General features: G+C 35.2%; 1 protein-coding gene across 2 annotated transcripts in view; it reads right to left on the bottom strand.

Annotated features, from left to right (window-relative positions):
* The window catches only part of LOC129263112 (MAM and LDL-receptor class A domain-containing protein 1-like), a 158,035-nt gene that overhangs the window by 37,874 nt on the left and 92,470 nt on the right, over positions 1–27,691 (bottom strand). For both annotated transcript variants that reach the window (XM_064101201.1, XM_064101202.1), the window contains 23 exons: positions 27,163–27,292; positions 26,133–26,285; positions 24,918–25,168; positions 24,182–24,272; positions 21,320–21,460; positions 20,098–20,354; positions 19,108–19,360; positions 18,458–18,717; positions 17,430–17,898; positions 15,588–15,923; positions 14,511–15,185; positions 13,790–14,018; positions 11,724–11,898; positions 10,843–10,945; positions 10,114–10,263; positions 5,600–5,787; positions 4,990–5,158; positions 4,193–4,321; positions 3,311–3,573; positions 1,814–2,048; positions 1,160–1,246; positions 673–842; positions 108–228 (listed from right to left, as the gene is read on the bottom strand). In XM_064101201.1, the coding sequence (XP_063957271.1) occupies positions 108–228; positions 673–842; positions 1,160–1,246; positions 1,814–2,048; positions 3,311–3,573; positions 4,193–4,321; positions 4,990–5,158; positions 5,600–5,787; positions 10,114–10,263; positions 10,843–10,945; positions 11,724–11,898; positions 13,790–14,018; positions 14,511–15,185; positions 15,588–15,923; positions 17,430–17,898; positions 18,458–18,717; positions 19,108–19,360; positions 20,098–20,354; positions 21,320–21,460; positions 24,182–24,272; positions 24,918–25,168; positions 26,133–26,285; positions 27,163–27,292 (5,035 nt within the window). The remainder of the gene's footprint in view (positions 1–107; positions 229–672; positions 843–1,159; positions 1,247–1,813; positions 2,049–3,310; positions 3,574–4,192; positions 4,322–4,989; positions 5,159–5,599; positions 5,788–10,113; positions 10,264–10,842; positions 10,946–11,723; positions 11,899–13,789; positions 14,019–14,510; positions 15,186–15,587; positions 15,924–17,429; positions 17,899–18,457; positions 18,718–19,107; positions 19,361–20,097; positions 20,355–21,319; positions 21,461–24,181; positions 24,273–24,917; positions 25,169–26,132; positions 26,286–27,162; positions 27,293–27,691) is intronic.

Below are 27,691 nucleotides of genomic sequence, written 5' to 3'. Positions count from 1 at the left end.
TAAGTGACTGGAAGGGATGTTTATTTCTTTTCATAGAATTTATGAAGTGTTGTCCCCCTTGTGGTCTATCCTGGATAAGCTGATTGATACACATTGTCTAGACTTACCAAATGTAGGTATAGTTGTGGGTGGGGCTTGGGTTGATCCACATGGGCTATCATACAGCATGATGTCATCAATAGCTGTATCACTGGTGTAGTTATATCCAATTATTCCTTCCACGATAATCTAAAACAATGAAGAGGTAACAAACAATGTATTTACTGCAATGATTAATGCCTTTTATTTTGTTATCCTATAGATTTACAGTGTTGGCTTCAGGAGACATATTTGCTGTTTTACTAGCAATTAAGTATGGAATATGGTTAGGTAGGAAAAATAGGTACTGAAAATGTTACATGTTATTTCATTACTACATCCACTCCTGAAAAAAAATAGTCATCATGGACCATTGAAAATTTTAAATTAATGTATTTCATATTTATTAAATGACATATATGGCAGCAGCTATGGTATGAGTCACAAAGCAAAAATTTACAATTTTAATGAATTTCTTAAGCTTTGATTGATTTTCCTCAAACCTTTGTCAATATTTTTATGTTATTTTTACAACAAACTTTACCTCAGGGTGAACTACTTATCAAGTTTCATGCAATGTTGCATTAGACATACCCAGAACTGATCGGAAGATGACACTGTCATCATTGTGTGTTTCCAGACGTTGCCTTGGTTACCCGTCTGGGACCACATCAGCTGAGGCTGTGTGTCGGCGGTTTGGGTGTGGACCCTAAGCAAGCCCGTACCTTGGCCGTACATATGATACCACATCTCAAAACAACGCCCTGGAGGTGGATGAAAAGTAGAAGAAAAGGGTAAATATGCATTGCAATTCTTGAATAAAACCTACTTAAATTGAAGGCAATCATTGCATACACACACTAAATTGGCAACTTAACAAAACTAAAAGAAAAAAAATGCAAACCAGCAAATTTTCATTTTCAATTTTCTTGATATATATTCTGACTGATGTTGTATCCTCATTTTATTTAACTTGAAATGGGAAAAGGGAATATATAAACAAATATTGCTGCTAAATTGAGGAGAAAAATGGGATTAATCTTGATACATGTATTTGAACAAAAGAATGTCAAATACTTACCACTGGTACTCTCTAAATGTTCACTGACAAGCCAAGCCTTTTGACCCATGACACGAGGGGAAGAGCTTTCAATGAATGCAAAGTGACCTGTTGCAAACATTCAAATCAAAGTAAGAAATGAAACAAATGATACAAAGTGCGATATGTGAATGTATGGTTGGTAGAAAAATTTTTACAGTCACTAAATTATTGAAATGTATAATCATATGAAATTTCCACCTGAGGAACACATTATACATATTTTTAAAATTTATTGAGCTTTTTTAAAATCATGCAAAAAGTTAAACAAAGAAAGAGTAAAGAAATTCTTCAAAATTCCATTTGGAAGGAAAATGCTGTTCCAAATACCGTTTTGGACCCATCAGAGGCGTTTGTAGTAAAGGATAAAGAATACATAAAACAAAGAAATAAGCATTCTTCAAATTGCACTTTTGAAGAAAAGGATGTTTAAAAAAGTAAGAAAAATTGACTCACCATTGTAGAGTAAATAGCATAAAAGAAGAAAAAACAATCCTGCAATTGGCCCTATAGAAGGAAATTACATTGTTTTGGACCAACAATAAGAGTTTGTTGTGTAAAAATAACACATAAAACAAGATATAAACAATTATGCAATTAGCTCTATGGAAGAAAATTATAATGTATTGGACCCACCATAGGAGTTCTGAAGGGTGTGGTCAAAGGTTGGGCCAGTGTAACCAGACAGCGTCTCTGAATTCCCTCTCAGCCAATCAAAATCATCGCTGACATAGTCATTGGTCCAGCTGCAATAACCCCGCTCAAAATCACAAGCGCCCTCTTGTGGGCATGGGAATCCACGGAAGTGGATATCGTCAATGGCAATGTCTGCGTTGGAAGTAGCACCCCCGGAAATGGCCTCAAAGTAGATCTGTGCGGATAGCCAAGGAAACAAAAAATGAAACAAATGAGCAATTTCAGTATTATTTTTGATAATTTATTTTATTTATTAATTTATGATCTCTTGTAGCCAACTATCCAATAAGTCGTGGTCTTCGACGGGGCCCTGAATAGCAATAAACATACTTACACAAAAATGCATAATATATGTACAAAATTCATAAAATTATCTATTGTGGTATAAAACATCATACATTGTAGAATTGCATCTGAATTTGTAATCCTTTACAAAGACAAGATAATACGCATATATTGAAAATTAAAGTGTTGAATATCATATTGTCACACAAATATGTAATTTGAATATTACATGTATGTTAAGTAGATATTTCAACAAAACAGAAATGTGCAAGAGAATAAAATGTAATGAATAGATGGATAGATATACAAATTTAAAATCATCCTTGAAATCATCATCAAGGATGCATAGGCCCGTATTCTGAAGTCAAGTTTAACTTAAACTCAGGTTTAAAGTTGTGGTTTAAGTATGGATAGCCAATTGTTACATAAATCACTAACGGTAGAGATATCACATTTCAGCTCATTTGGCTCTGAAATAATTCATAATTGTCTAGGAAGTATAAATAGATGATTGTCTTCACCATCGATGAATCAGGAAAGAGCACAGTAAACATAAGAAAGATAAAACTTAATAAAAAATTTTGATACTTTTGGTTATCCATACTTAAACCACAACTTTAAACCTGAGTTTAAGTTGAACCCGACTTCAGAATATGGGCCATAATGTCCTAGGCAGTAGAGAGGTGGTTTTTAATTCTGGTGATCTCCGTTTTATTCCCATGTTGGTACGCTAGTACCCTTTCGCAGGCATTTCATTATTGACAGTTCCCTTGGAGATGACCTTAAACCTTCTGTGCTGATTTATCAAGTAAAAAACTACCAAAATCTGCATTTACAAATTGAGATGATCAAATAAAAGGAATCATATTTGTTTTGCTTCCTTTCTTGGAAAATACATTTCCACTAAAATATATGAAAAGGTATAAATTAGAAGAAGGAAAACATTCCTTTCATAGAAACAACAATTCTCAATATACCATTGGTCATCAAGAGGTTACTTTAACAGGGCACCCAAAAGCAATGTAGAATTTATAATTCTGAATTTATACTCTATCAAATATGAACAATCTATAATTCAAATAAAAAAATACTTTGGGGGATTACATTGCCAAATATAAGATAACGTATGTGAGATCTTCCACTATACCATACCTTGTAATTACTATCTGCAGTAGGGGAGATATCGACCCTTGCTGACCGCCACACATCTCCTTGATCACCGGACATAGTCCAGCTCGGTCTAACGAACGTATCGTCATCATCCTGCCTGTAAACGGTCAAGCTCCCTACATCCAAACCGCTCAAGTGATAGAAAAAGAAGAGGCACTGCGACCCTGATGGACTGTACTCCTTGCTGCCAAGGAGGGCGGTAGAGCCAGATGGTTGACCCAAGATGGAAGCGTATGCATAGTGACCTGTGGATGTAACATTCAATGAGTAATTATTCTCTATTTCATTTATTTCAATTATTGATTTCTACAAGTTTTCTATGAAATATCAATTAAAAAATTTGGTTTTACTTCTGACCATTGCACTTTGGTGTATTCACAAAGTCATTGTTTCAAGAAACATATCTGGAAAAGAATAGAGAGATAATCTGAAATTTATATTAAGAGAAATAGAAATTAGAGTAGAAATGAAAGCTCGGTACAGAAAAAGATATGTTTATTTACCCACAGAAATTACCGAATACGTATGAAACTCAGTAAATCTTTTGTTTTCATTTTATGTCTTTGATATGTTATAACTTATATAAGATTATTGGATGATTGCATAACTATGTAATTGTTTTGTATCAATATAATTTTTTAAAATGTCCTGTCATCTCATGTATGTTCATTTTTATAATGTGTTATGTTGCGATGGTGTAAATAAATCCTCTAATTGGAGGCAAAAAAAAAAACAATAAGTGTTGATGAAATGCTTCCAGGAGGGTGATTGAGTTAATATACTAAACCAAAATTAAACCAAAACAATATTCAGTTATCAAGTTAAAAGCAAAAAAAGTTAGTTCATAATTTCAAAATTACAAACCTGAAGCAGTATTGGTAGTATGATCCACAGAAGGACCATCACTGCTAGATCCTGATCCTCTTGACCAATCAAAATCGTTGCTGTCAATATTCATCCAATCACAGAGGTCAACTTCAAAGTCACACTCAGCTGTACAAAATACAAAAATATTAGTTAAGTCTTTATAGTGAAATCCTAGCAACAAATTGTGAAGCGAATTAGTAATGGTGATGATCATCGAAAACTTGAAGCACCTTTTGGGCGGATTATTATTATTTTTTTTTTGTCTAATGTTAATGCCTTACAAAGTAGAGGAAGGACCTAAATCATAAAGATATAAAAGGGAATTTAAATGTAAGAGCTTCGACAGCTTAAAGGGATGGTCCGCGCTGAAAATATTTATAACGTAATAAATAGAGTAGAATTCACTAAGCAAATTGCCGAAAATTTCATCAAAATCGGATAACAAATTACAAAGTTATTGAATTTTAAAGTTTAGCAATATTTTGTGAAAACAGTGTCATGAATATTCATTAGGTGGCCTGATGATGTTACATCCCCACTTGTTCTTTTGTATTTTATTATATGAAATTAGGTTTATTCAATTTTTTTTCTCCAAGAACTAGAAAAATTGGATTGGCAACTGATTTAGTGCATTAGATATTTATTGCTGCAACTTATTTCATTATAAGGGAGACATATTATTCACACAAGTATGAAATAATGAAAATATTATTAATACTATTAACCAGATACAAAGAACTGTCAATATAACAGTCAATATAAATACTATTAACTGGATGATAGATAACATTTACCTGATGGTGGACACTCTCCTTCTGAGAGACTGATATCATCTATAGAGATATCTCCGTACCAGCTCTGTCCTATAACGCCCTCTATCACCAGCTCATAGTTAGTCATTGTGGAGAGTGTGTAGTGGCCAAGATGCCAATCATTCTCTTGGGTTCTTGATTTTGTCCAAATCTGAAAAAAATTGTAAAAATATTCATTAACATTTCCCCTGTATTTCTTGAAAAAGGAACTGGGGATATAAACATAATGCAGTCAACCTAAATGTTAAATGGGCATGGTGTTAAATCTTCCATATTCCAAAGATGATCCTTATATTTTCCCAGAGTATGTACATATATAGTTCATAATTTCAGATTTTTGAAATCATGATATAAATATATGTTCAAATAAAATGATTTTCAAAACTTTTCTTCTCATTCTACCCACTTATCTCCTATTTTAGATGACTTAGTTACTTCATTAAAATTTGCGCTAGGTATGCATCTGAATTTTATAATCATTTTTTAAAATGACAAAACGCAGAGGCAAATGGTGAGACCAGTGATAGTGAATGTGGAGGGTCACATTCTAATTATTAATAACAAATTTCATGAAAAGTTAAACTACACTTACAACTCTTTCATTTGTGCCATCTGTATCCCTGATATAGATAGCTAGACTACCAATATCGCTTCCAAACATATGATACCATAGCGACAGACAGTATGGTTGACCCCTGGTTGACCTCAGTGACCCGGAGAGCAGTCGAGCATTGTCTCCAATCACCCGAGGAGATGATGCTTCTATGTAAGTGTAGTATCCTGTGGATTTAAGTTGAAATGGAAAATTTAGAGTTGAATCTCAAAACAATGGAAAAAAACTCAAAACAAATTCAACAATTTTAAAGGCATCAATGAGTGTGCTGAGAACAATGTTGGATAAAAGATTGTATATTATGAGGTAGATAAATTTGAATATGCATCATTTATTTGTACATGAGTGCTGACTGGAATCAACAGAAGAGAATGCCTTTTGGAATCGAGTGCTTGAAATAATAACTAACATAATAAATAATGGAAACAATAACAATTCAAAGCATGGCTTGAGTAAAAGCTATATAACATGGACTTTATAAGTTTTTTTACCAAAGGCCATAATTCTCTCACATTTATATGTCCACATTACACATTCAATTCTATCTTATTTATTGCACGTTTAATTCATTTCTTTCGTGAGACCTTACAGACACATATAACTTTTAAGAAGGAAATATAGAGTACCAAAGTGATGATGTCACATTACTTTGTTGCATTTCAGCATTTTTTATACCATGTGTTGGTAGAGCATGATGAAAATAACCCCACTACCTAAATTTGGTGGGAATCGGTCCATGGGGGCCTAAGATATGACCTTATGAATACTTAACTAACCCCATTGAAGTCAATGTATTATTGGCCTGGGCCCGTATTCCATAAACGAGATAAGCTTTTTGCTTAAGTCTTAGCAATTTGTCTTAGCATTTTGCTTGTCTAAGAAATCTTCCCTAACGATATTCTATAAACTTTAAGACATTTGTCTCAAGTCAGACGATATGGCTAAGCCAAAGTCTCAAAGTCAAATTCTATGACCTTCTAAACTGCTGCAGGGGTGACTGCAACAAAATAGCAAAAATGTCATTGAAGTTGTTTTTTCTTAACAAGTTTGATTTTATTGAAACTAATTACAACTATTGTAGTAAAAGAAGAGCATTCATCACCCATATATGGTAAGAATTCTTTATTCAGATTATTCTATATTTTGTTAATTACCAAAACATTTCAATCCCAAACCGAGTGACTTGCACAGTTTTTTATGTATCAGTCCCATTCATTACTTTTCATGTATTGTTTGTCAAAATCTAAATGGGATAGGATATATTCCTCTCGACATCTTTATTCTACTTCAGTTGAAGTAGACCTAGGGTCTAAGGGAAAACATTTGTAACTTTTGAGACTAGTCTTGGGTCTAACATTAGGCCTAGATCTAGCCTAGGCCCAAGATCTACAACTAATATCCGTCTGTTTGGAGGAGAATCGAACATTGTTTTTACTTTTTACTTTCCTGAAGGCTGAAGCAAAACGTAACTTTGTTAGTCTAGTGCCGTAGTGGAGCAACTGACACTGAAGCTACATACTAGGCCTAGATCTAACGATAGACCTATATTAGTATTGGTCTAGGCCTAGAACATGCAGGACTTAGCCTGGCTTAGCCTTAAGACAGGGATAGATCTATCTAGATCTACATGTAGGTTTAGAATAGATCTGACTTAGACCAAAAGCTTCAGTCTCCGACTGTATTTTGGTTGTTCCGCTATTTTAGTATTACGAGTACGACACTAAACAGTCTAACGTTACGTTGGCCTAGTCTCACCAATGTGATATGACAGTAAATGTCAGAAACTTTTAAATAAATCCCCAGAAACGACGGTTATTCCTGTCAACAGTGCTAGATATATCGCTATGCATTGCTTGCCAACTATGCCTAAAGTTAGATCTAGTCCTAGTAGTAGTCTAGACATCTATCTAGATCTACTCCTGCTTTAGGTCCATCTGTTTGTTTGGAGTTTTTATTTTATACATTTTGAGGACTTGTTTAGATCTAGGTTTCCAGGACTAGAAAACAGGCCTAAACCTAGACCAACACTGGCAACAGCTCAGTCTAGACTAGGGCCTAGATTTATATAAGAATTTAGATCTAGGGCCTAGGCGGCCTAGCCTGTGCTTTCTTCTATTCATTCTAGATTTTATTTCTAGCCTATCCGGTAGCCCTAACGTTAGGACTGGCTGATCTAGTCTACTGTTTGATCTAGAAATCTCTAACCTAGGCCTAGATCTAGACTAAATGACTTACTCACTTAGACTAAAAGTTAGACCCTATCTAGATCTAGAACTATACCAATCTAGGTGTACATAGGGTCATATTGTAGATCTAGAGACTTGTAGACTCTATCTCAATGTAGATTCTAGATCTAAAAATAGTAAATGTAGGCTAGATCTAGTCTAGTTCTACTCATCTAACGTTAGGCCTGAGAAAGGAAGTAGGCTAGGGATCTAGCATTGGGTTATTTCTAGGACTAAAGAATCTTGATCTAGGCTTAGATCTAAACTAGGGGCTGTAGTTCGAAATCTTGATGTCTAGCCCCCCCCCCCCCCCAAAAAAAAAAAAAAAAAAAAACTAGAACTAAGCCCTCAGTAGACCAAAAGCTTCAGTCTCTGTATTTTGGTTGTTCCGCTGAACTACGTTGGCTCCACTAACCATACATGGGGATTACAGTAAACTGTCAGAAATTGTTGAATAAATCCCCAGAAACGACGGTTATTCCTGTCTAAGCCCTCAGCTACATGTAGTTATCTATGTAGCCAAACAAAAGTTAGCATTGACCATTGTCTTAATCTTTTTTGGCGTATACATGTAGTTATCATACAAACACATATTTTGATGAATGAGAAAATGTGTCTTGCAGATTATTTTAGCTCAAAACCTACATTTCATGGACATATAGGCCAATGTCATAAAATGAAGAAGTAGTTCAATACTCATCATGCTGTTTACACATTTATTGATCTGATATGCTGTTACCATGGCAACAAATTTTCAAATATATGTCTTGCAGATCTACACCTCAAAATCAATGTGTGAGCCAACTTTTATAAGAATTGGTAAAACTAATAAATGGATTCAAACCATAAGATTTTCACCTAATTTCTTTATATAATATGTTGTTACCATAGCAACACGAATTCTGATACAGGCAAAAGTATATCTTAGACATCTTCAACTCAAGACTATTGTGTGCGCCAACATTTTAGGAGAATTGACCAGTTGAAAACTGATAAAGTAATTCAATTAAATTACAAGATTTTCATCTAGTTTTTGTTATTTCATTTGTTGCCATGGCAACGCAATTTTTTATAAAGGCATAAAATATACTTTGCACATCTTCACATCAAGACTAACGTTTGTGCCACATTTCATGAGAATTGATTAAAAACTGAAGAAGTCGTTGGAACTGCAAGAATTTTACATAATTTTTGCCCTAATATACCGTTACCATGGCAACACAATTTCCGACACATGCTAAAATGTGTCTTGCACATCTTTACCTCAAGACTTATGTCTGTGGCAAACATCATGAGAAGTGGTTGAAATATTGTAAACTTGTTAAAACCACAAATTTTTCACCTAATTTTCGTTATTTAATATGTTGTTACCATGGCAACGCAATTTTTGTATATAGGCATAAAATATGTTTTGCACATCTTCACATCAAGACTAATGTTTGTGCCACATTTCATGAGAATTGGTTAAAAACTGAGGAAGTAGTTGGAATAGCAAGATTTATACATAATTTTTGCCATAATATACTGTTACCATGGCAACACAATTTCCGACACATGCAAAATTGTGTCTTGCACATCTTTTCCTCAAATCCAATGTGTGAGCCAACTTTCATGAGAATTGGTAGAAAACCGATGAAGTAATTTAAATTTTAAATTTTGGCCATAATATACTGTTACCATGGCAACACAATTTCTGAAAAAGCAAAAAAAAAATTCTTACACCTCCTTACCTTAAGACCAATGTGTGTTCCAAATTTCATGAAAATTTGTTAAAAACTGAGGAAGTAGCTCGAAATGCAATAAAGGTATAAATTCTAAAAAAAAATTGGCCATGATTTGTTGGATTTAAACGTTGTCTTAAAGCAATTAAGACAACTCACAACTGTCTTAAGGTTAGGGCAAAATTCTTAGCCATGTAGAATTTATGAAATACAGACTCTGCATATTTAAGAAAAGTTACTTAGCCATTCATCCTAAATCTGTCTTAGTCGCGCAAAAATTCTTAGCCAAATTCTTAGACAAAATTCTTAGCCAATTCTTTATGGAATACGCGTTTTGGCTAAGAATTTTGTCTTAGACAGAAAACTAAGACAAAATGCTTAGATTTTTGACTTAAGCATGCTTATCTCGTTTATGGAATACGGGCCCTGGTTCCTAACATTTAGAACCAGCCCAATGATACATTGACTTCAATGGGGTTAATTATGTATTCATGAGGTCACATAAAAAACGCAGACATGCAAAAATGGAAAATTGATGATGACACACCATCTCCAGTTGTGTGGTCATTGGCTGGCCCGGTGTAAGATGAGGGCGTGCTTCCCTTTCTAATGACCCAATCAAATATATCACTTGTATCCTGGGTCCATCCGCAGAGCGTGCCTGACGTATCGCCAGCTCCAAAGTCACATGATACATCTGTAAAGGGGTATGATCATAATGGTGTTCTTTTACTGAAGGTTATTTGATCAGTTTTCAAGCTTTTCACAAAGAATTATTCTTGATTTTTTTTAAGGAAATTAATTTACCACATTTTTTGTCAGAAATAAGTATCCATAATTTATTAGAAATATGACAATTAAGTGATATATAATGATAATAATAACTATGACTCACATTTTAGACAAGAGTCTCACCATGCGATTTGCAAAGAAGGAATATTATACATTTATGCACATGTACTTCAAACAAATAAGATTTACATGCATTATGAAACAAATCTTATGGGTAAATAATAACTGATACAAAATGAAAATAAAACATTGGATAATTGAATCAAAGGTAATGATAAAACACTTCTCAATAACACACATATTTATTACTTGCTAGTTAAAAATCATCATTAATCATCTATGGAATTTCATGAGTGATTCATAAAGGGCAATTGTTATATTACAATGTTCACTTATAAAGCTTTGAATTAAAAATATATAAGGCGGATACTATTTAAGGGGAAATATAAATATAACAAAAATCTAGAATAAAATATTGGCTGACCGTCAGTATCTGCACAATTAATGAATGATATATCATCTAGAGCAATGTCTGTTGTCTGTGAGGCATCATTGAAACCAATACCAGGGGAGGCTTCAAACCGGATCTATAGAAAAGAAAGAATAGTCAGTAAAGTCATGTAGAAATGTTCATAATAGACTTTATATGATATATCCTGTAAATATGTGTTTTTCATGACACCCCGCTACTATATGTATTGAATATTGTATTATATTGATCTGCACTTTGGTTTTCTTTAAGGGGAGATAAATTGAAATGAACTGATGACATAGATCATTAACAGATATTAAAAAGAAATCATCTATATTTAAAAAATATAAAAAGATAAAGAATTAAAATGGAGAAAAGAATAAGGTATAAAAAATACAGGAATAATTAAAACTAGAAAGGAAATCATTCAGATAAATCAGAAAATCCTATTTTTGATAGGTAAAAATCATATTATCATAATTGATTGCAAAAGTTGGGAAACTGATTGAAGGAGGAAGAATGTGATAATAAGGAAAGATTAGATTAGAAAGAGAAAGAGACATTGCACAACAGAGTGTGTGTGTGAGAGAGAAAGAGAGAAAGAGGATGGGGTTGGAATTGAAATGGGCCAGTACAGTTTAATACTGTAAATAAAAAGAATTGTATAACTAATGGTTTAAAAAAAAAAGGGAGTAAAAAAGAGTAGAGAAAGGTGGTGGGAGACAATGAGGGAATTGAACTAATATCTACTGCCGAATCTGCGCTGTGCATCATTTAACTCAATCCTAATTTCAAAGGCACACTAATGCATTTAGTAACAGTTTCACTTGCAGATGCTGATTGCTGTGAAAAAAAATACAGTAAAACACAAACCACTGACACGATAAACTCACATAATACTGGCCAGCGTTCCTGGGTCCCACTGACAGGCTTCCCATATTCCACTGGTTGCCATGGTCACCCGCGATAGTGACGTAGGAGGGATCAAGGATGTTGTTGTCATAGAGAGCAACCAATAGCGTGCCAGCGTTGCCACCTAACATATGATAATAGAACTGCAGCTCACACCTATGAATGTAAAAGGCAAAAATATTGTTTTTTTAACAATTTGTTTCATGGATATCTGAAAAATAGCCAAGCGTCGCTAAGTAACCGCCGAGGTCCGAAGCGCCTCGGTAGGGGTTACAAGCTCGTGCATAGTTAAGAAATCAAAAGTGATTTTTCAAGGTGAGTATGCATAATAGTTTTATCATTTGACTAAAAAAAGCAGTCAAAACAGCATGAGAATGTTCTTGGGCAAAGGATTTCACGTTATCCACACTTTGCCACTCTGGACCCATGTGCTAAATTGGTACCCGGTAGGATGCGAAAGCCTATGTAGTATGCCTAGCAATTGAGTCTGGGAACTCTTGTTGGGATGCTCCCCAGGGAGTGGAGAAGGTGCATACATTGCATGCGGTCACGCAGGGATCCGATGACCTGGGTAATAATATGCTGTAAAGAACTTTGGGCCATTATGGGAAAAGTGCTTTATAAAAATAGCTATCATTATTATTATTATTACTGGTATGATGTAATGTACAATGAGAACTTGTATAGGGTTGACAGAAAAGAATTAAAATAATTGATCAATTAACTGTTGAAATGTTAGATTATATTTTCACTCCTATTTCAAGTGTCCACTTTGTAGATACCAATGTAAAGGATGCATGAAGAATCAATCAAATATATTCAGAAAAAATATCACTGATGTGTACACATGTACCAAAGATTGAAGAAGTTAGTACTGGGTGATTCAATAAAATATTTGGAATAAATAATTCACTAATATGTACACATCTACCAAAGATTGAAGATAAAAACTAATAGTATAATAACAGTATACTAATAATATTAAAAGTATACAGCGATTCATTGAAGATAAAAAATACTGATGAGTACACACCTACTGAAGATTAACAAAATTCAAATCCAATATTTGCTTTGTTCAATGATACATACATGTACATATCTACCTAAGATTGAAAAAAATGTAAACCAATTTAACCCTAAATCTCCGGGGTATTTTGATTCTTGTCATTACCGGGGGGGGGGGGGGGGGGGGGGGGCCATTATGGCCCCCCCTTAAGATCTCAGCCGCGGATTGCGCGATCACAACGAAAATTTGCATGATGGTAGAGAATGACGTAATCTACGCACTTGCATTGGTAAATTTCACTGAATTCATATATTTTTATTTGATATGAATTAATTATGCTAATTTATTCATGAAATCATACTTTTTGCTCTGATTCACTAAATAAAGCTCCTAGAATGCTATTTTTTTGGTGAAAATATTCTTTATAGCATTCCTCACAATTGTGAACGAGAAAAATCCTGGTACCAAGACCGATTTCTTATGTATTTTATTGTTTTTTAAATTTCTTAAGTATTTCTTTGTTTTTTTACTTTTTGTTTTTTATTGTTTTTTCAATGGAAATCGTTTGAGACTTAATTCTGATCATAAACAAGGCAAAATTAATTAAGTTTAATCAGTAAAAGTAGAAATAATGATACATTTATGAATTTTGGCTAATACACAATCTGCATTGGATTTGTACATGAAATCACGTTTATGAGCAATTTGGGGTCTGACATGCACTAACAAAATGTTGCGTAATGTCGTAATCGCGTACCCGGGCGTCACAAATTTGGTCTCAAAATTTGCGCGAGACTTGAAAGTAAAAAGTCAGTGAGCGGCGAGGTTAAAAAATTTTGCGCAGCAGATATATCGCAGAAATTGTTGAGGGGGGGGCATTATGGCCCCCCCGGGAGAATTAGGGTTAAATAGTAAAACGAAAATTCAATTAATAGATATCTATTGCCCTCCAAAAAGTACTGATACGTACCAAAGACCGGAGAAGGTAAAAGTAGTTCTGTGTGAACCGATTGAAAGACAGTTTTTTATACATGTACATACCTCTGACCAGTGCGACCAAGCTGAGAAGGGCTAACCAGTAATGCTGTCACGCCAAACGTCCCTGACGAACTATCCACAAAGACGTATGAACCAGCAGCAGAACCCAAAGTGTGGTCAACAGAGGGAGCCCTACCGGCTGGAGAGTCCTGAGCTGCGGTGCGGTGCCAAACGTAGAGCCCGTTGTCAAAACTGGTCCAATCGCAAGTGCCACTCTCAAAGTCGCAATCTCCTGTGGGTTAGTGACATGGTATTGAGGCAATTTGCTAGTGAATTTAGCCTTAATGAGACAAATGTAGAGTGTGTCTCCTTTAGGATAGAGCTATATACATGTAGTAAATGGAAGACCATATAGTAAATAAATAGATAATTCTTTAGTGAATCTAATTTAAGTCATGCATAGAATTCAGAATGGAATTGAATTTCAACATTTTCATTAAAAAGATATAACAAGCAACATAGCTAGATGTTAAATGTATATCCGTGAAAATTTACAAAAAGATTATAATGGAAATGTGATGTTATCATGAAAAGATTAAAACAACTTTTGAACAAGATTTAAATTAACATGAACTTAAATTTTACATAATAAACAGACAGACACTGAGAAAATACAGGCTAATGTAATGAAAAAAAAAGAAAATTAAAAATTTTATTGTTTAAAATTGTTTGAAATCTGAAATTCAAATCTAAAATTGTGATAGATTGAAAGGTATGCTCTCACCGCAATTCATTTCATCTTCATTCTCTGGGCAGTCTGGTGTCCCGTCACATCTCAGGTCTATATCGATACAGCTACCATTCCTACATTGGTATGAGTTGGGATCACATGGAGGCAATGTGGTGAGTGGAACGGTGGGGGCAATGGTTGATACATCAGGCAAGGGTGTGGGGCTGATCTGACAGGCAGAGCTAAAGCTTGTGTCATCAATGGCGATGTCACCGCGGACATTGTCACCCCTGGTGGCTTCGATAATAACCTGGAATGGAGTCCGGTTCGTGAGGACAATATTCGCTCTCTCGTAAAAGTCACCGATCTCCCCACTTCGCTGCCAAAGCACCGTCAGTGGACCGTTGATGATTTCCCTGGTGTATACCGTCAGAGTGTTGATGTTTTCTCCATACATGTGGTAGTAAAATCGTAGCTCACATTGTGTTGCAGACCCCTGGGGGATGGGGAGGAGTACGGGGCTGCCCAGACGGGCTCGGTCACCGAATTTGCCGTTTGAGGCCTCGAGATACAGATAGGTTCCTGTTTCTAGTCCTGTAGTGTGGTCTCGGGTTGGACCGGTCCAGGTGCTAGGGGTGATCCCAGCAAACCGGTACCAATCAAGCTCATCGTTACCTAACTGCTCCCAGCTGCATATACCCGTCTCAAAATCACACTGGTTGTAGGAATCTAATGAAATATAGCATATGGATCAAATTTGAGGATTCATGATTTCGTGAAGACAAAATATATGATTGGCATCACAAATCATAAATAAATTCAACATATCAAAGATATCATGTAAAATGCTAATTTTGTTACTTTGAATTATATATATTAATATCATATTCAGTCATGGTTGAGAAATATAAAGGTCCATATTATATTTGTAAAAAATTTGCTCTCAAATTCATGTAGGTCTTTGGAATTTAGACATATTTTTGAGCTCTCATACCCGGAGATGGGGTTGAATGTCAAACAAAATACTAAAAATTACTACTAAGAATGTAAGAAAGTATACTACAAAGAATAAGTACAAAAAATAACATGAATTCCACAAATTCTACATATGAAAGAAGAACGAGTTCTTACCACATTGCATCTCGTCTGATAGGTCTCCACAGTCATCAGTCAGATCACACACACGTGAGGAATCAATGCACACCTGATTGGAACACTCAAAATCTGATACACTACAAGGCGCCAAAGGACCAGGAAACCCGCACCCCATGAATGCAATATCGTCCACTGCAATATCACCAAGGACATCAAATGAACGGGTTGCATCGTATTGTATCTGGAATGCACCGCGTACTCTTCCAATACCAAGCTCAATTTTGGTCCATTGGTTGCCAAGATCTTCTGATAGATAGATGAGAAGAGTTTTGGAGAGACCGGACTTCAAAAACACTCCAAGGCTTCCAACATCTGGAAAAAAATGAAAACATTTTTTTTTTATTATGGAATGCCATGATGATGGGGATTCATATTCGTTCATGAGCAATAGACAATGATAGTTTGATTGTTTCTGTTTTAGGATAAGATTAAACATTTTAAGAATTTCTGTTTAAAAAATGTTTTTGAATTAGATGTATATACCCACCAGTGAACAATTGTGGCAAAAAAATATGAAAACGAACTGTAATTTTGTTTTCAGTTTCTATATTTTCTGAATTGCTAGCGACGAAAAGAAGAAATGTTCTGATAAAATATATTTCTCCCATTGCAACACGCAGTGCCCTTAATAAGCCTGTTCACGGTTGTAAACTGCGCACGAGCAGAAAAAGGTCTTTGAGATAAACCATGAAGGTGGCTTTCAAATTCACTGACATAGGCATTTGTGATTTGATGATTATTCATGTATTCCTTTCAAAAGGTTCATTTTATCACATCCAAGCTGAAGAGTAATAAATAGAGCCTTCATAATCACTGGTATTTGACAGTAGCCTAAACAATAGTCAAATGTGCCAAAAGCAGACAATAATACAGATTTCCAAACTTTATCCCTGATGTACTATTCTAGTCACCTGGTCTATACAATGCCTTTTGTTCTTAGAATTTGAATACTCTACCGGTAAAGCTTACGCAACATCTACATTTGAAAATGGTAGTGCTTATCCTAGTGAAAAATCACAAAGGTCATGCAAGAAAAGTTGATCATGAGCTAACCGTGAACTGGCTTATTTATAAAGCTGTTTAATTTGAACCAATCATTACACATTCTAAATTGGCAACATGGTCTAAACAATAAAATCACTATTTAAAAAGAAAAATTTGCAACTTTTCATCATATTGACTGCTTGGTTATCAAGTTTGAACCATGTTGAATCCATATGTAATTATTTAAAAATATGAAAATTGATAGAAAATTATCAATTGTTGCCAATTTGAGGAGGAAATGAAGAGTAAATGTTGACCCTACGTCAGCTGTGTAACTCAAATATGCTTTTCACAGTGCATTTCCTTAATCCCTTACCCCAGAATATCCTTAACCCCATACTATCTTTTTTTTAGTTTCAGACTCTCTTTGTTAATCCCATACTACTTGCTTAGCTGGGGTTAATGCTTTAGACCAGGACTACTACACAGCTCATAAATATTGATTTTTACCACACATTGATTAACGTGAAATTCCAGCTTCACTGATTGGCAATGCTTGGCCCCACGTTTCCTTAGCACAGTTTGGTTTCACACTGCAGTTCTTAGCACCACAATACGCCGGCTAACCCTGCTTTTTAGCAGGGCCAGATAGTACTATACTATTTACCGTGCTAGCCCACTTTCGTTAAACGTAGTGTGAAACCGAAGTTGTCTATACTAACCCCGGAAAATTGGTGGGGCTAAGGCCCTCCCTTAGCCCCACCTATTTCCTGGGGTTAAGGAAAATTTCTATAGTGTGAAAAGCATATATGGCATAACAAAAGCATTTCATACCTGTTCCATAGAGATGGACCCATATCTCCATCAGGCAAGACGGGCTGGCATCATGAAGCTCAGGGGACATTAGGATAGCTTTACTGTATCCCGATCCCTGGCTGGAGTCCACATATAGGTAGTGTCCTAAGGATGTGCCGAGGGTGTGGTCGTACGACGGTCCGGTGTTATCTGTGGGCGTGGCTCCAGAGGCGATTAACCACTTGAAACTGCCGTCACTGACATCTGTGTAGTTGCACAGGCCAGACTCAAAGTCACACGGACCGCAGTTCATCTCATCGCTGTTGTCGCCACAGTCATCTTGGAAATTACAGACCAGAGCTGCATCCGCAAGACATTCTCCGTTTCCACAGTAGAACTGACACGGCGGGGCAGGGGTGGGGGTGGAACATGCCCCTTCGTATAGGCTTATATCATCCAAACCAATATCGCTGGTAGAGGGTGCTCTAACCTGTCCTTCAAAGATGATCTAATGGGAGGAATGTAAAAGAAATTAAGTACGGATGTATGATGATGATATGGAACGTGCATAAAATTAATCTCTGCATTTCACAAATAAAAAGTATAAGAAATTGAAATAATTATTCATTCATTGAATTACACTATTATCCTATGTTAAATAATATAATGCTACAATATGATAGCTAGATTACATTGCTTTATACTAAAGTCTGCTCATGAAATCCAACTATACATTACATTGTATATTATTGGAAACTGTTCTGTTCCTTGCAAGCAAATAGCAACATGGATAATAATAATTAACATTAACTTATTTGATATAAAATTAGTAATCAATTTATTCACTCATATACTTAAACATTATCATTCGACAACTCATGTTGGTTTAAAAAACCTCTTGAGTTGGGGCTTTCTAAATCACATTATTATCATACTTATCACCAACATTTAATAATTAACAAGCTTCTTAGCTTGTTGACATCTCAGTTCTGTAAGACTAGTTAGCTTTGTAAGGGGATCACTTGGTTCCAGAGGGGCCAAAAAAAAAGTACCAAAATAACATTCACCTCATAATTAGTCCCCATGTCTGCTAATGTCACAAGGCCATGGTTCCACCTGTCTCCCTGGTCTGATGAAATGGACCAGACACTGCTCCAGTCACTGAGATCATAACCGGCTCGAACCCAGGCCGTCAGCGTCCCAGAGCCGTATAGATGGTACCAGAAAGAGAGACACATGTCACCTTGGGCAATGATTGTCTCTGACATGAATAGGGCAGAGTCATCAGCAAGGCGTGGTGGAGAGGAGTCAATGTACATATAGTAACCTGGGTGAATTTGAAACAGAATTAGGATTGTATTCAGTTTGGGCTTTGCATTTCAGGCAAAAGTCAGCCTAAAGTCAGCTAACATGAACAGGGCATGCAGTGTTGTCAGCAAGAAAGGGTCGGGAGGAGCGAGTGTAAATGTATTAACCTGGGTGAATTGGGATATAGATTCAGCTCAGATTTAATTTTACTGATGCTTTTAAGTCAAACCTAGACAGCTTCTTGTTGGTATGAAAATTTGTAATCTAAAAATTGAGCAGTTCATAAAGTGAAGAATGTAGAGGAATGTGGGTCAGACATAAAAAGTTTGATTATCTCATGGAAAAGACCCAAAAGAGTTGCTTAACAAATTCAGATACAGAAGATGACCTTTCATTTTATCATATTTACCTAGGGGTGTCCCGAGAGTATGGTCTGTGGAAGGACCTGTTCCTGATGCAAGTGTTGGACCACTATGACGTAACCAATCAAACTGGTCAATGTTTGTCCCTTGTTGCCCAAGCCAGTTGGACGGGATGTTGACGTATGTACACATGTCCGATTCAAAGTCACATGACCCAGGTGGAGCACAGGTGTCCTTGGTAAGGTCAAGGTCATCCAGGGCTAAGATGCCATCTTGGCTAACTGTGGCTTCAAAGACAATCTAAAAAGGAAAATATGTTATGTGAATATCATTAATAGCGGTCATTTTTCCTTTTGGGCGGTGCTACAAATGACTTGAAATATACTTGCATTAATTATCACTGTTTTTCATCAAATTCACAAAATTAGGAGAGTAGAAGAAACCTTAATTGATTTATCAAAATAAACCTTTGCTGAAAATTTCCCTTAATAAAAAATAGGCCCTCTATAAATCCTAATGGAAGTGAACATTCAAATAGTGAATTTGTTGTCTATGCCATCATTTTCTCAACATCAATGTTTCAGCAATACATGCAATTAACGAAATAAAGAAAAACTTTAGACATTTTGAAATCGTGTTCCTATTTCACCAGAAATCTGGTTTCACATGAGAGTTGTCACCAATACACATTATTATTGGACATATCATCCCAAACTTGTTAGGGTTAAGAACCAAGTGTATGACTAATATGTCCAACGTCTGAAAGTGATTTATGTTACATTTAAATACCAATATCTAGAACACTAAAGTAAACCTTTTTGATACGAACTGTACACCTATGCAGGCATAAATCCAGAGTTGGACTTTTACGGGGTGTGAACTTTCCCAAAATTTTGAAAAAAAAGGCCATCACAACAGTTGCACAATTTAGGCATTCTATGCACCATTATATTTTCACATTTTAACGGATGCACCTGCACATTCCGCTATCCCCTTGATCCAGACTTGCATATGGAAGTAAAAAGCTTTAGTCTCACTGTGTATTCTAGTGCACTTGACAAAGATGCCTCCATCACTGTCCACAAATTGCCCATGAGAGGGAGCCCTCCATCGACCAAGTACTGCACCGGGACGCCACCAACATTGAGAGAGACCCGTAGATACGAGGCAACAGTTCCGGCGTGATAAAACCAAAATCGAATGCATCGTTGATAGGTGGAGGGGTACACTGGAGAGATTAGACGGATTTTATCTGCTGGCGTGTTCTGGATGTTGTCAACATACAGGAAATGGCCTGTCACAGAAAAGAAAGGATCAGAGCTTTGGGGTAATAATCCATTATGAGATATTCAACAATATCATCAAATATATAAAGTAATACATTAACATGAAATTTCAGTAACTCAAGTCACACTCAGAATCTAAAAACTTACTGGTATTATCATAGGCATCTTCTGGAGGGAGAGGAAGGGGCATTTTATGAATGTTGGTAATACTACATTGTAACTCTGACATTTTCAGTTCTATCCTTTGTTTTGATTGGCTGAGAAGCACTGTTACTATGGTAACTATGGTAACTAATCTTCAATACAAAGAAACTGATAAAAAAATATATCAATCTTCTTTCTCTTTAATTATTCAATTGGAATGACAAAACCTGGGGAACGCTTAATGAAAGGACTTGTCGAATGTTTTATCTGACAAGTAATGTCTTATCCAACAGTTACTATGGTAATAGTGCCTATCAGCCAATCAAAATCAAGGAAAGTTGTTAGATCTGACAACTTGTCAGACGTAAATGTTGATGAAACGCTCGCCAGTAAGACAGCCTTCTTGTAACTCAATTGAAAGCAGGGATGTCAGCAGATAATTTTTTCCTAACTACTAAACAAGATTTCAAATAGTTAGTGTGAAATACCAGATTATAATGAATCCCTGATCATGTACATGTTTGTATATTTTCATTTATTTCTATTAAGTTTTATGAATATGTTTTATAAATGTTTTTGGTAAGTACCTACCTTTTTTTGACGTCATTGTTTAACAAAAAATAAATATGAAAAATAATGTTTTAAACCATGTTTATTTCTTGCACTACACTATTATGTTTAGAATTGGTTAGCTTTTGAAAGAATTTAAATTGCCTGTAATTAAGTTCTTCATCACAGACTTTGAATACCTGTAAATACTGAGATTTGATCCGATTTTTTAAATACAAACATGCATTAGTAAAGAAAAAAAGAAGAAGATTTTCCGTACCTTGTGCTGTTTGGTATGTACTGTCTACTTCAGGACCATATATCAGGTTCATCGATGCACCTGTACCTAGGCTCCAATCTCCATCATCCGTTACATCTTGCTGGAATCCACACAGGTCACCATGTTCAAAATCACATGATACTACACATATGGAATACATGATAATCAATTCAGTAATGAATGTTAATTAGGGAGTAGCCTAGATGGGTCTATTTGGCTTTTGCTATTCCCTCACATTGCATTCATAACCCTATGTAATTTGTTATTTTTGTTAATTTGTAATTTTACAATATTCATTACTCTATTACTATGGAATCATTTTGATTGATCTCGATGTATTGTATCTTGTATGTTTTTTTAGAGATGTGAAATAAATGAATTTGAATTGATGAATATGTTGATCAAAATGTTGGTAGATTATGGTGTGCTTAAATAAACTAATAAAAAAAGAAGAAAATGGCAATGAGCTTTACAAAGATACTAGAAAATGCAGCTGGAATCAACAACGATCACTTTGCTCAAAGTCACAGGATACTACATTATATAGAATACATTATTATAAGTTCTTACTATGTTGGTATTATGGCATGCTATAACAAACTAAAATAGGGAAAATCATGTTCTTTTCAAAATATTCCAAAACACAGCTGGAATCAACATGGGTCTGTATTGAGAGGAAGAAGCAGAAAATCACTATGCTCAAAATCACATGATAATACAAATGTGAAGTAAAACATGAATAAACAAGTGGAATGCCTCTGGCCGTCTCACCTGCATCACGCGATTCAATATAGCAGCAGTGCTGATTTTGAAAACTACTATAACTCGCACAAGATGTTCAGTGATACTTGGTTACTCTTATTTCCACGTTTTATGAACTAGACCAATACACTTATAGAGATATGATGGCAATTCAACAAATACCCCCAACGTGGCCAAAGTTCTTTGACCTTACATGACCTTTGACCTTGATCATGTGACCTGAAACTCGCACAGGATGTTCAGTGATACTTGATTACTCTTATGTCCAAGTTTTATGAACTAGACCAACACACTTTCAAATTTATGGCTGTAATTCAACAAATACCCCAATTTGGCCAAAGTTCATTGACCCTAAATGACCTTTGACCTTGATCATGTGACCTGAAACTTGCACAGGATGTTCAGTAATACTTGATTACTATTATGTCCAAGTTTCATGAATCAGATCCATAAACTTTTAAAGTTATGATGGTAATTCAACAGATACCCCCAATTCGGCCAAAGTTCATTGACCCTAAATGACCTTTGACCTTGGTCATGTGACGTGAAACTCATGCAAGATGTTCAGTGATACTTGATTAACCTTATGTATAAGTTTCATGAACTAGGTCCATATATTTTCTAAGTTATGATGACATTTCAAAAACTTAACCTTAGGTTAAGATTTTGATGTTGATTCCCCCAACATGGTCTAAGTTCATTGACCCTAAATGACCTTTGACCTTGGTCATGTGACATGAAACTCAGGCAGGATGTTCAGTAATACTTGATTAACCTTATGGCCAAGTTTCATGAACTAGGTCCATATACTTTCTAAGTTATGCTGTCATTTCAAAAACTTAACCTCAGGTTAAGATTTGGTGTTGACGCCGCCGCCGCCGCCGCCGCCGCCGTCGCCGCCGCCGTCGGAAAAGCGGCGCCTATAGTCTCACTCTGCTATGCAGGTGAGACAAAAAAAAATGAAATAAAATACGGATTGATGGCTACTTTGATCAATATGCTGGTGCCACTGTAGGCTCAAAACATTTATTAGAGAAAATTGCAGTGAGCTCCTTTCCAACATGTTCCAAATACCACTCATGGAATTAACATAGGTCACCATATGCTGAAATTCACAATATGATGTATGTAAAATAGATGGGATGAAAAAGGAATTGATTAATTTTTTTAATCAATATGTTGATGTTATGGTGTGCTCAAACAAACTAATACAAAAATAAGACCATATTCTTTTCAAGATATTCAAAAATACAGCAATAATCAATACAGGTCAACATGCCAAGAGTCACATAGGTGATGTAAATGCATGATATGATATAGGAATTGATGATTACTTTGATCAATATGTTTGTGCTATGGTGTACCCAAAGTACAAAAAAAAGAGAAAATTGCAGTGTGCTATCATGCTATCAAATTCTCTTCAGGATAATAGCGGGTCGAAGGGGTGGGGGCAGAGCATATGTGACCTGCCACCCCAAAACCAACAATAAGTCGACCAAAATGAATATTGAGATATTTAGTGAGCTTGAAAATTCATTCCCTAAGCTTTAAAATTATATATGATATGTTAGAATTGACAAAAAATAACCATTACAAGTACTTGATTGAATGCAGAGGAAATTCAGGAAGAGCTTAAAATATAAAGAGAAAACAAGGTTTGAAGTTCAGGGTTCACTCAAGCATGAGATGTGCACATTGTGTAATCTCCGACTTCCAAGCAGTCTGAAAAAGTAGTGTCCAAGAAACTCTTGTATCTTTTCTTTTATTCAACTCAATGACTTCAAAATTTCACAGTATGAAGAAGAGGAATTGCTTTTTCAGATAACCTTTTTTTTAATTTTTGGTTTTTGGAGACTAAATAACTATTTTGGCTATTTACGGAGAACCTTACCTGGCGACTTATTGGTGGTTTTAGGGTGGTAGGTCACATATATTTTTAATGGGAATATGACGTTCATACAGAAGTGAGGACCTTGTTTTTTTTGGTTGTCAAATTTTCCTAGGGAAAATGTGCCCCCCCCCATTTTGGAAAATCCTGTATCTGCCCCTGCTTCATGCGATCCAGAAATTCAGAAAAATCAATATTAATTTTACACTCACCTGATGAAGGGCATTGACCACTGCTCATTGTGATGTCATCAAGAGCTATGTCCCCTCTCGCACCATTTCCAACAACGCCAGTAAACTTTATCTAGAGCGTATAGAATTATAATATTAACCATAATCAACAAGGCAAGAACAAGATAATACTTTAGATCACAGGGTCATTACCATTACCATTACAAATTGAAATGGTAAGGGGTAGTAATAAATTGGATGCTATAGTTCACATTACAGCTTGAATACCAGCAGTAAACTTTGTATAATCTAGGAGATAATTCACTGCGCCTTGGGCACTCTGCCGAGTGTATTTGGCGCATTACAAATCACATATATAATTATTATCAATTAGGATACAAACCATAATCTCCAAGCTAAGAATAAGATATCACACATAATGTGGTTATACTAAATACAACATTTTGAATTGGTAAGGAGTAATAGTAGAATTTGATGCCTTATATCACTTTACTATTTAAATAATATGCCTCTCATAGTGTTTAGACTTATTTACTACTATGTACACTTTTTCAGCCTTCTAAGATTCTACATGGGAGGTAGGGGTGGGGGGGTGAGCATTTGCTTCCATGCCCAATGGAGCCATCAATGACATAATTCGGGAAGTTAACAGTATAGGCAGGGGGTGGAGAAGGTGCTCCACTCGCTTTCAACAACTCTAGCCTACAACCAATAGACTGAATCAAAATTGAAATATATATATATATATATCACTCACTGTAAAATCTCCGGTCACATAAACCTGTCCAACCATCCACTCATTGCCCTGGTCTCCGGATCTACTCCACAACACCTCATCACCGCCCCCGCTCCTCTGGGCGTAGACCTCCAGACGATTCACATCCGGACCATACATATGATACCACCATGTAACACACATTCCTTGGGAGCCTGTCGCCATGGGAACTGACAGAAGTGATGCATGCTCACCGAGTAGATGTCCATCGGCTTCCGCGTACATGTAATACCCTGATTGAAAAGGAGAAAAGTTCTTTGTTATAAATGAGTTTTAAACGGATGTCTATTAGCCAGTTATGATGTACACCTGGGCCCCATCTTACAAAGAGTTACGATTGATCCGATCGAACGCAACTATGGATGGCCAGCAACGTCAACATCTATTATGCACGTTTGTTCAAAATATTTTCTAGCGATGATGTATATTCATGCATTCATTGTTTTCTTGAAAGTTCACTGTGCTTCTCTTTGCATACAAAGGACATTGTGCAAATTTTTCGTAGAAAAAATTATGACACTGATGGATTTCCATAAAGTTACGATTGATCGGATCAATCGTATCTCTTTGTAAGACGCGGCCCTGGAACCAATTTTTCATTTATAAGTCCTGACCTACGGCTCAACATCTGACCTCTACATCAATTCATTACTTCATCAATGTGGCTGTAATATGTGCAAGCCACGCTGCCCAGTATTAGTTATGCATGGTTAGCATCCATTTGACTCTTATCAGAAGGTAGGTCTTAATTATTTCAGTTAATATTCAGTTAATATTATTTTTCTTTACTAAGTGAATTAATGAGAATTCCAATGAAGTCTGTAAGTTATGGCATTTAGTTTTGATATATATGTTAAAAAAATCATAAGGTACATGTAAATGATTAATATAAAAAAATAATTGTTGAGAAAATCAGATCTACAAATTTATACAAAAAGATTTATCCCTTGTAGACTGAAATTTTTATTTCAGTGAAATGAAAATACTAACATAACATAGCAAAGTCAAGAAACTTACAAAGAAATTGGTTACACAAAGTATTTTTATGTTTGGGATCTTTCTATAGTTAGTTGATGCCAAACTCGTGTATTGAGAAAAAAGAAATATCTAAGTACAGTGAAAACCACTCCCAAAAAGTAGCTACATAACAAAAATATGAAAAATTAATTATAAATGAGAACATTTCTGAAAGGTTACCATTAATGTTTCTGAGGGTGTGGTCAACCTGTGGACCAGTCCCTAGAGTGGGTGTGGCCCCGGAAGTCCGTAGCCAATCAAAATCATCGCCTACATCATCCTGGGTGAAATCACACATATCAATCTCAAATGTACAGAAAGATATGACTGGAGCTTTAAGATGATAAAGGTAGAAAAAAGGAAGAAAATGCAATTAATATACTTTTTCATTTTTTTAAATTTCAATTCATGATTTATTCAAGTCCATTAAAATACATTGAGCATATAAAAACGGTAAAAAACACACAAACAATAAAAAAAAAAGAAGAAACAAACATACATAGTAAGATGCAAGTAAGATAAGAAAGCAAAGATTGTACAGAGGCTATTTACAGTACATGCATAAAAATGAACATGAAATGGAAGCTGCAAAAGAACAAAACAAAGGTTCTGTCGAGGCAGTCTCTATGTACGGTAAAATATGATATTCAAGATTTGTAGTGATAAAATAAACATATCATCATGAGGAAATATGATGGGATGAATAAAAATAAGATGTTGAATACTTCCTTCAATAAAAATAAAAAAAAAGAAACATAACCCTTTGCAGTTACTTAATAAAAACAAGTTCTTTTAAGTTTTGCTTTTCCTCCTTCCAAATAAATAAATGTAGCCTTATTAATCGGCAACTCGTTACTATTTCTGCCTTTTACACTTTATGAAACAGAAATAGTTAACCAAGACAGTCTTCAAAAGAGAGAAATTTATATATATATATATATATATATATATATATATATATATATATATATATATATATATAATGATCACTTGCCCTTTTGCTAAAAACATTATAATTTTCATTCCAATAGGATATAAAATTTATCTTATAGGTAGAGATCATATGATAATAAATGCACAACCAATGTATGGCAAATTTTTGACTAAATTTTCTAGATTTTTTAATCTATATCCTATTACAATGGTTTTGATGAAAACAGATGAAAGATACTGGTAAATTGTGGAAGAGAATGGTGTACAAACACAATACCTGGTGTTGGTGTCATGGAGGGGATTGGTGCTGCAGTCGTGAGTTGAGAGCACGGTACCATTTCAACATCTACATCATCAATGGCAATGTCTCCAGTTGAGTCAATAAGATAGACAGCTTCTAGTTGGATCTACAAGGAACGCAACAACATCAATAAAAATCTTTTAAGAATTTAAAATTGGCTGAAATCTTACCATATTTTTAGTAATTGAAAACAAAAGAGAAACATTGAAATGCATATGAAATATATAAACAACAAACCACAAAGGAAAGTTTATTATTGTTACATCATCTAGATAGACTTGCTAAAATCAATGAAGAGAGTATGTGGACCACAAAGTAAGAATACTTTGACCTTCAGGTCTATTTATTTGCTTGATTTATAAGAGAAATTCTGATTTCAAGTTATGAATAAATCAGCATGAAATGAAAAAATACAGACCCAGTTTTTGAAAATATTTGGCTAGGCCATTTTCGTAAGTCACCCAACCTGACTAACGAAAATGGCCTAGCCTAATATTTTTATAAA

The sequence above is a fragment of the Lytechinus pictus genome, chromosome 6, assembly GCF_037042905.1.
Source record: "Lytechinus pictus isolate F3 Inbred chromosome 6, Lp3.0, whole genome shotgun sequence".
NCBI lineage: Eukaryota > Metazoa > Echinodermata > Echinoidea > Temnopleuroida > Toxopneustidae > Lytechinus > Lytechinus pictus.
Note: the sequence above shows the minus strand (reverse complement) of the source record. Positions and strands in the feature narration are given on the sequence as shown.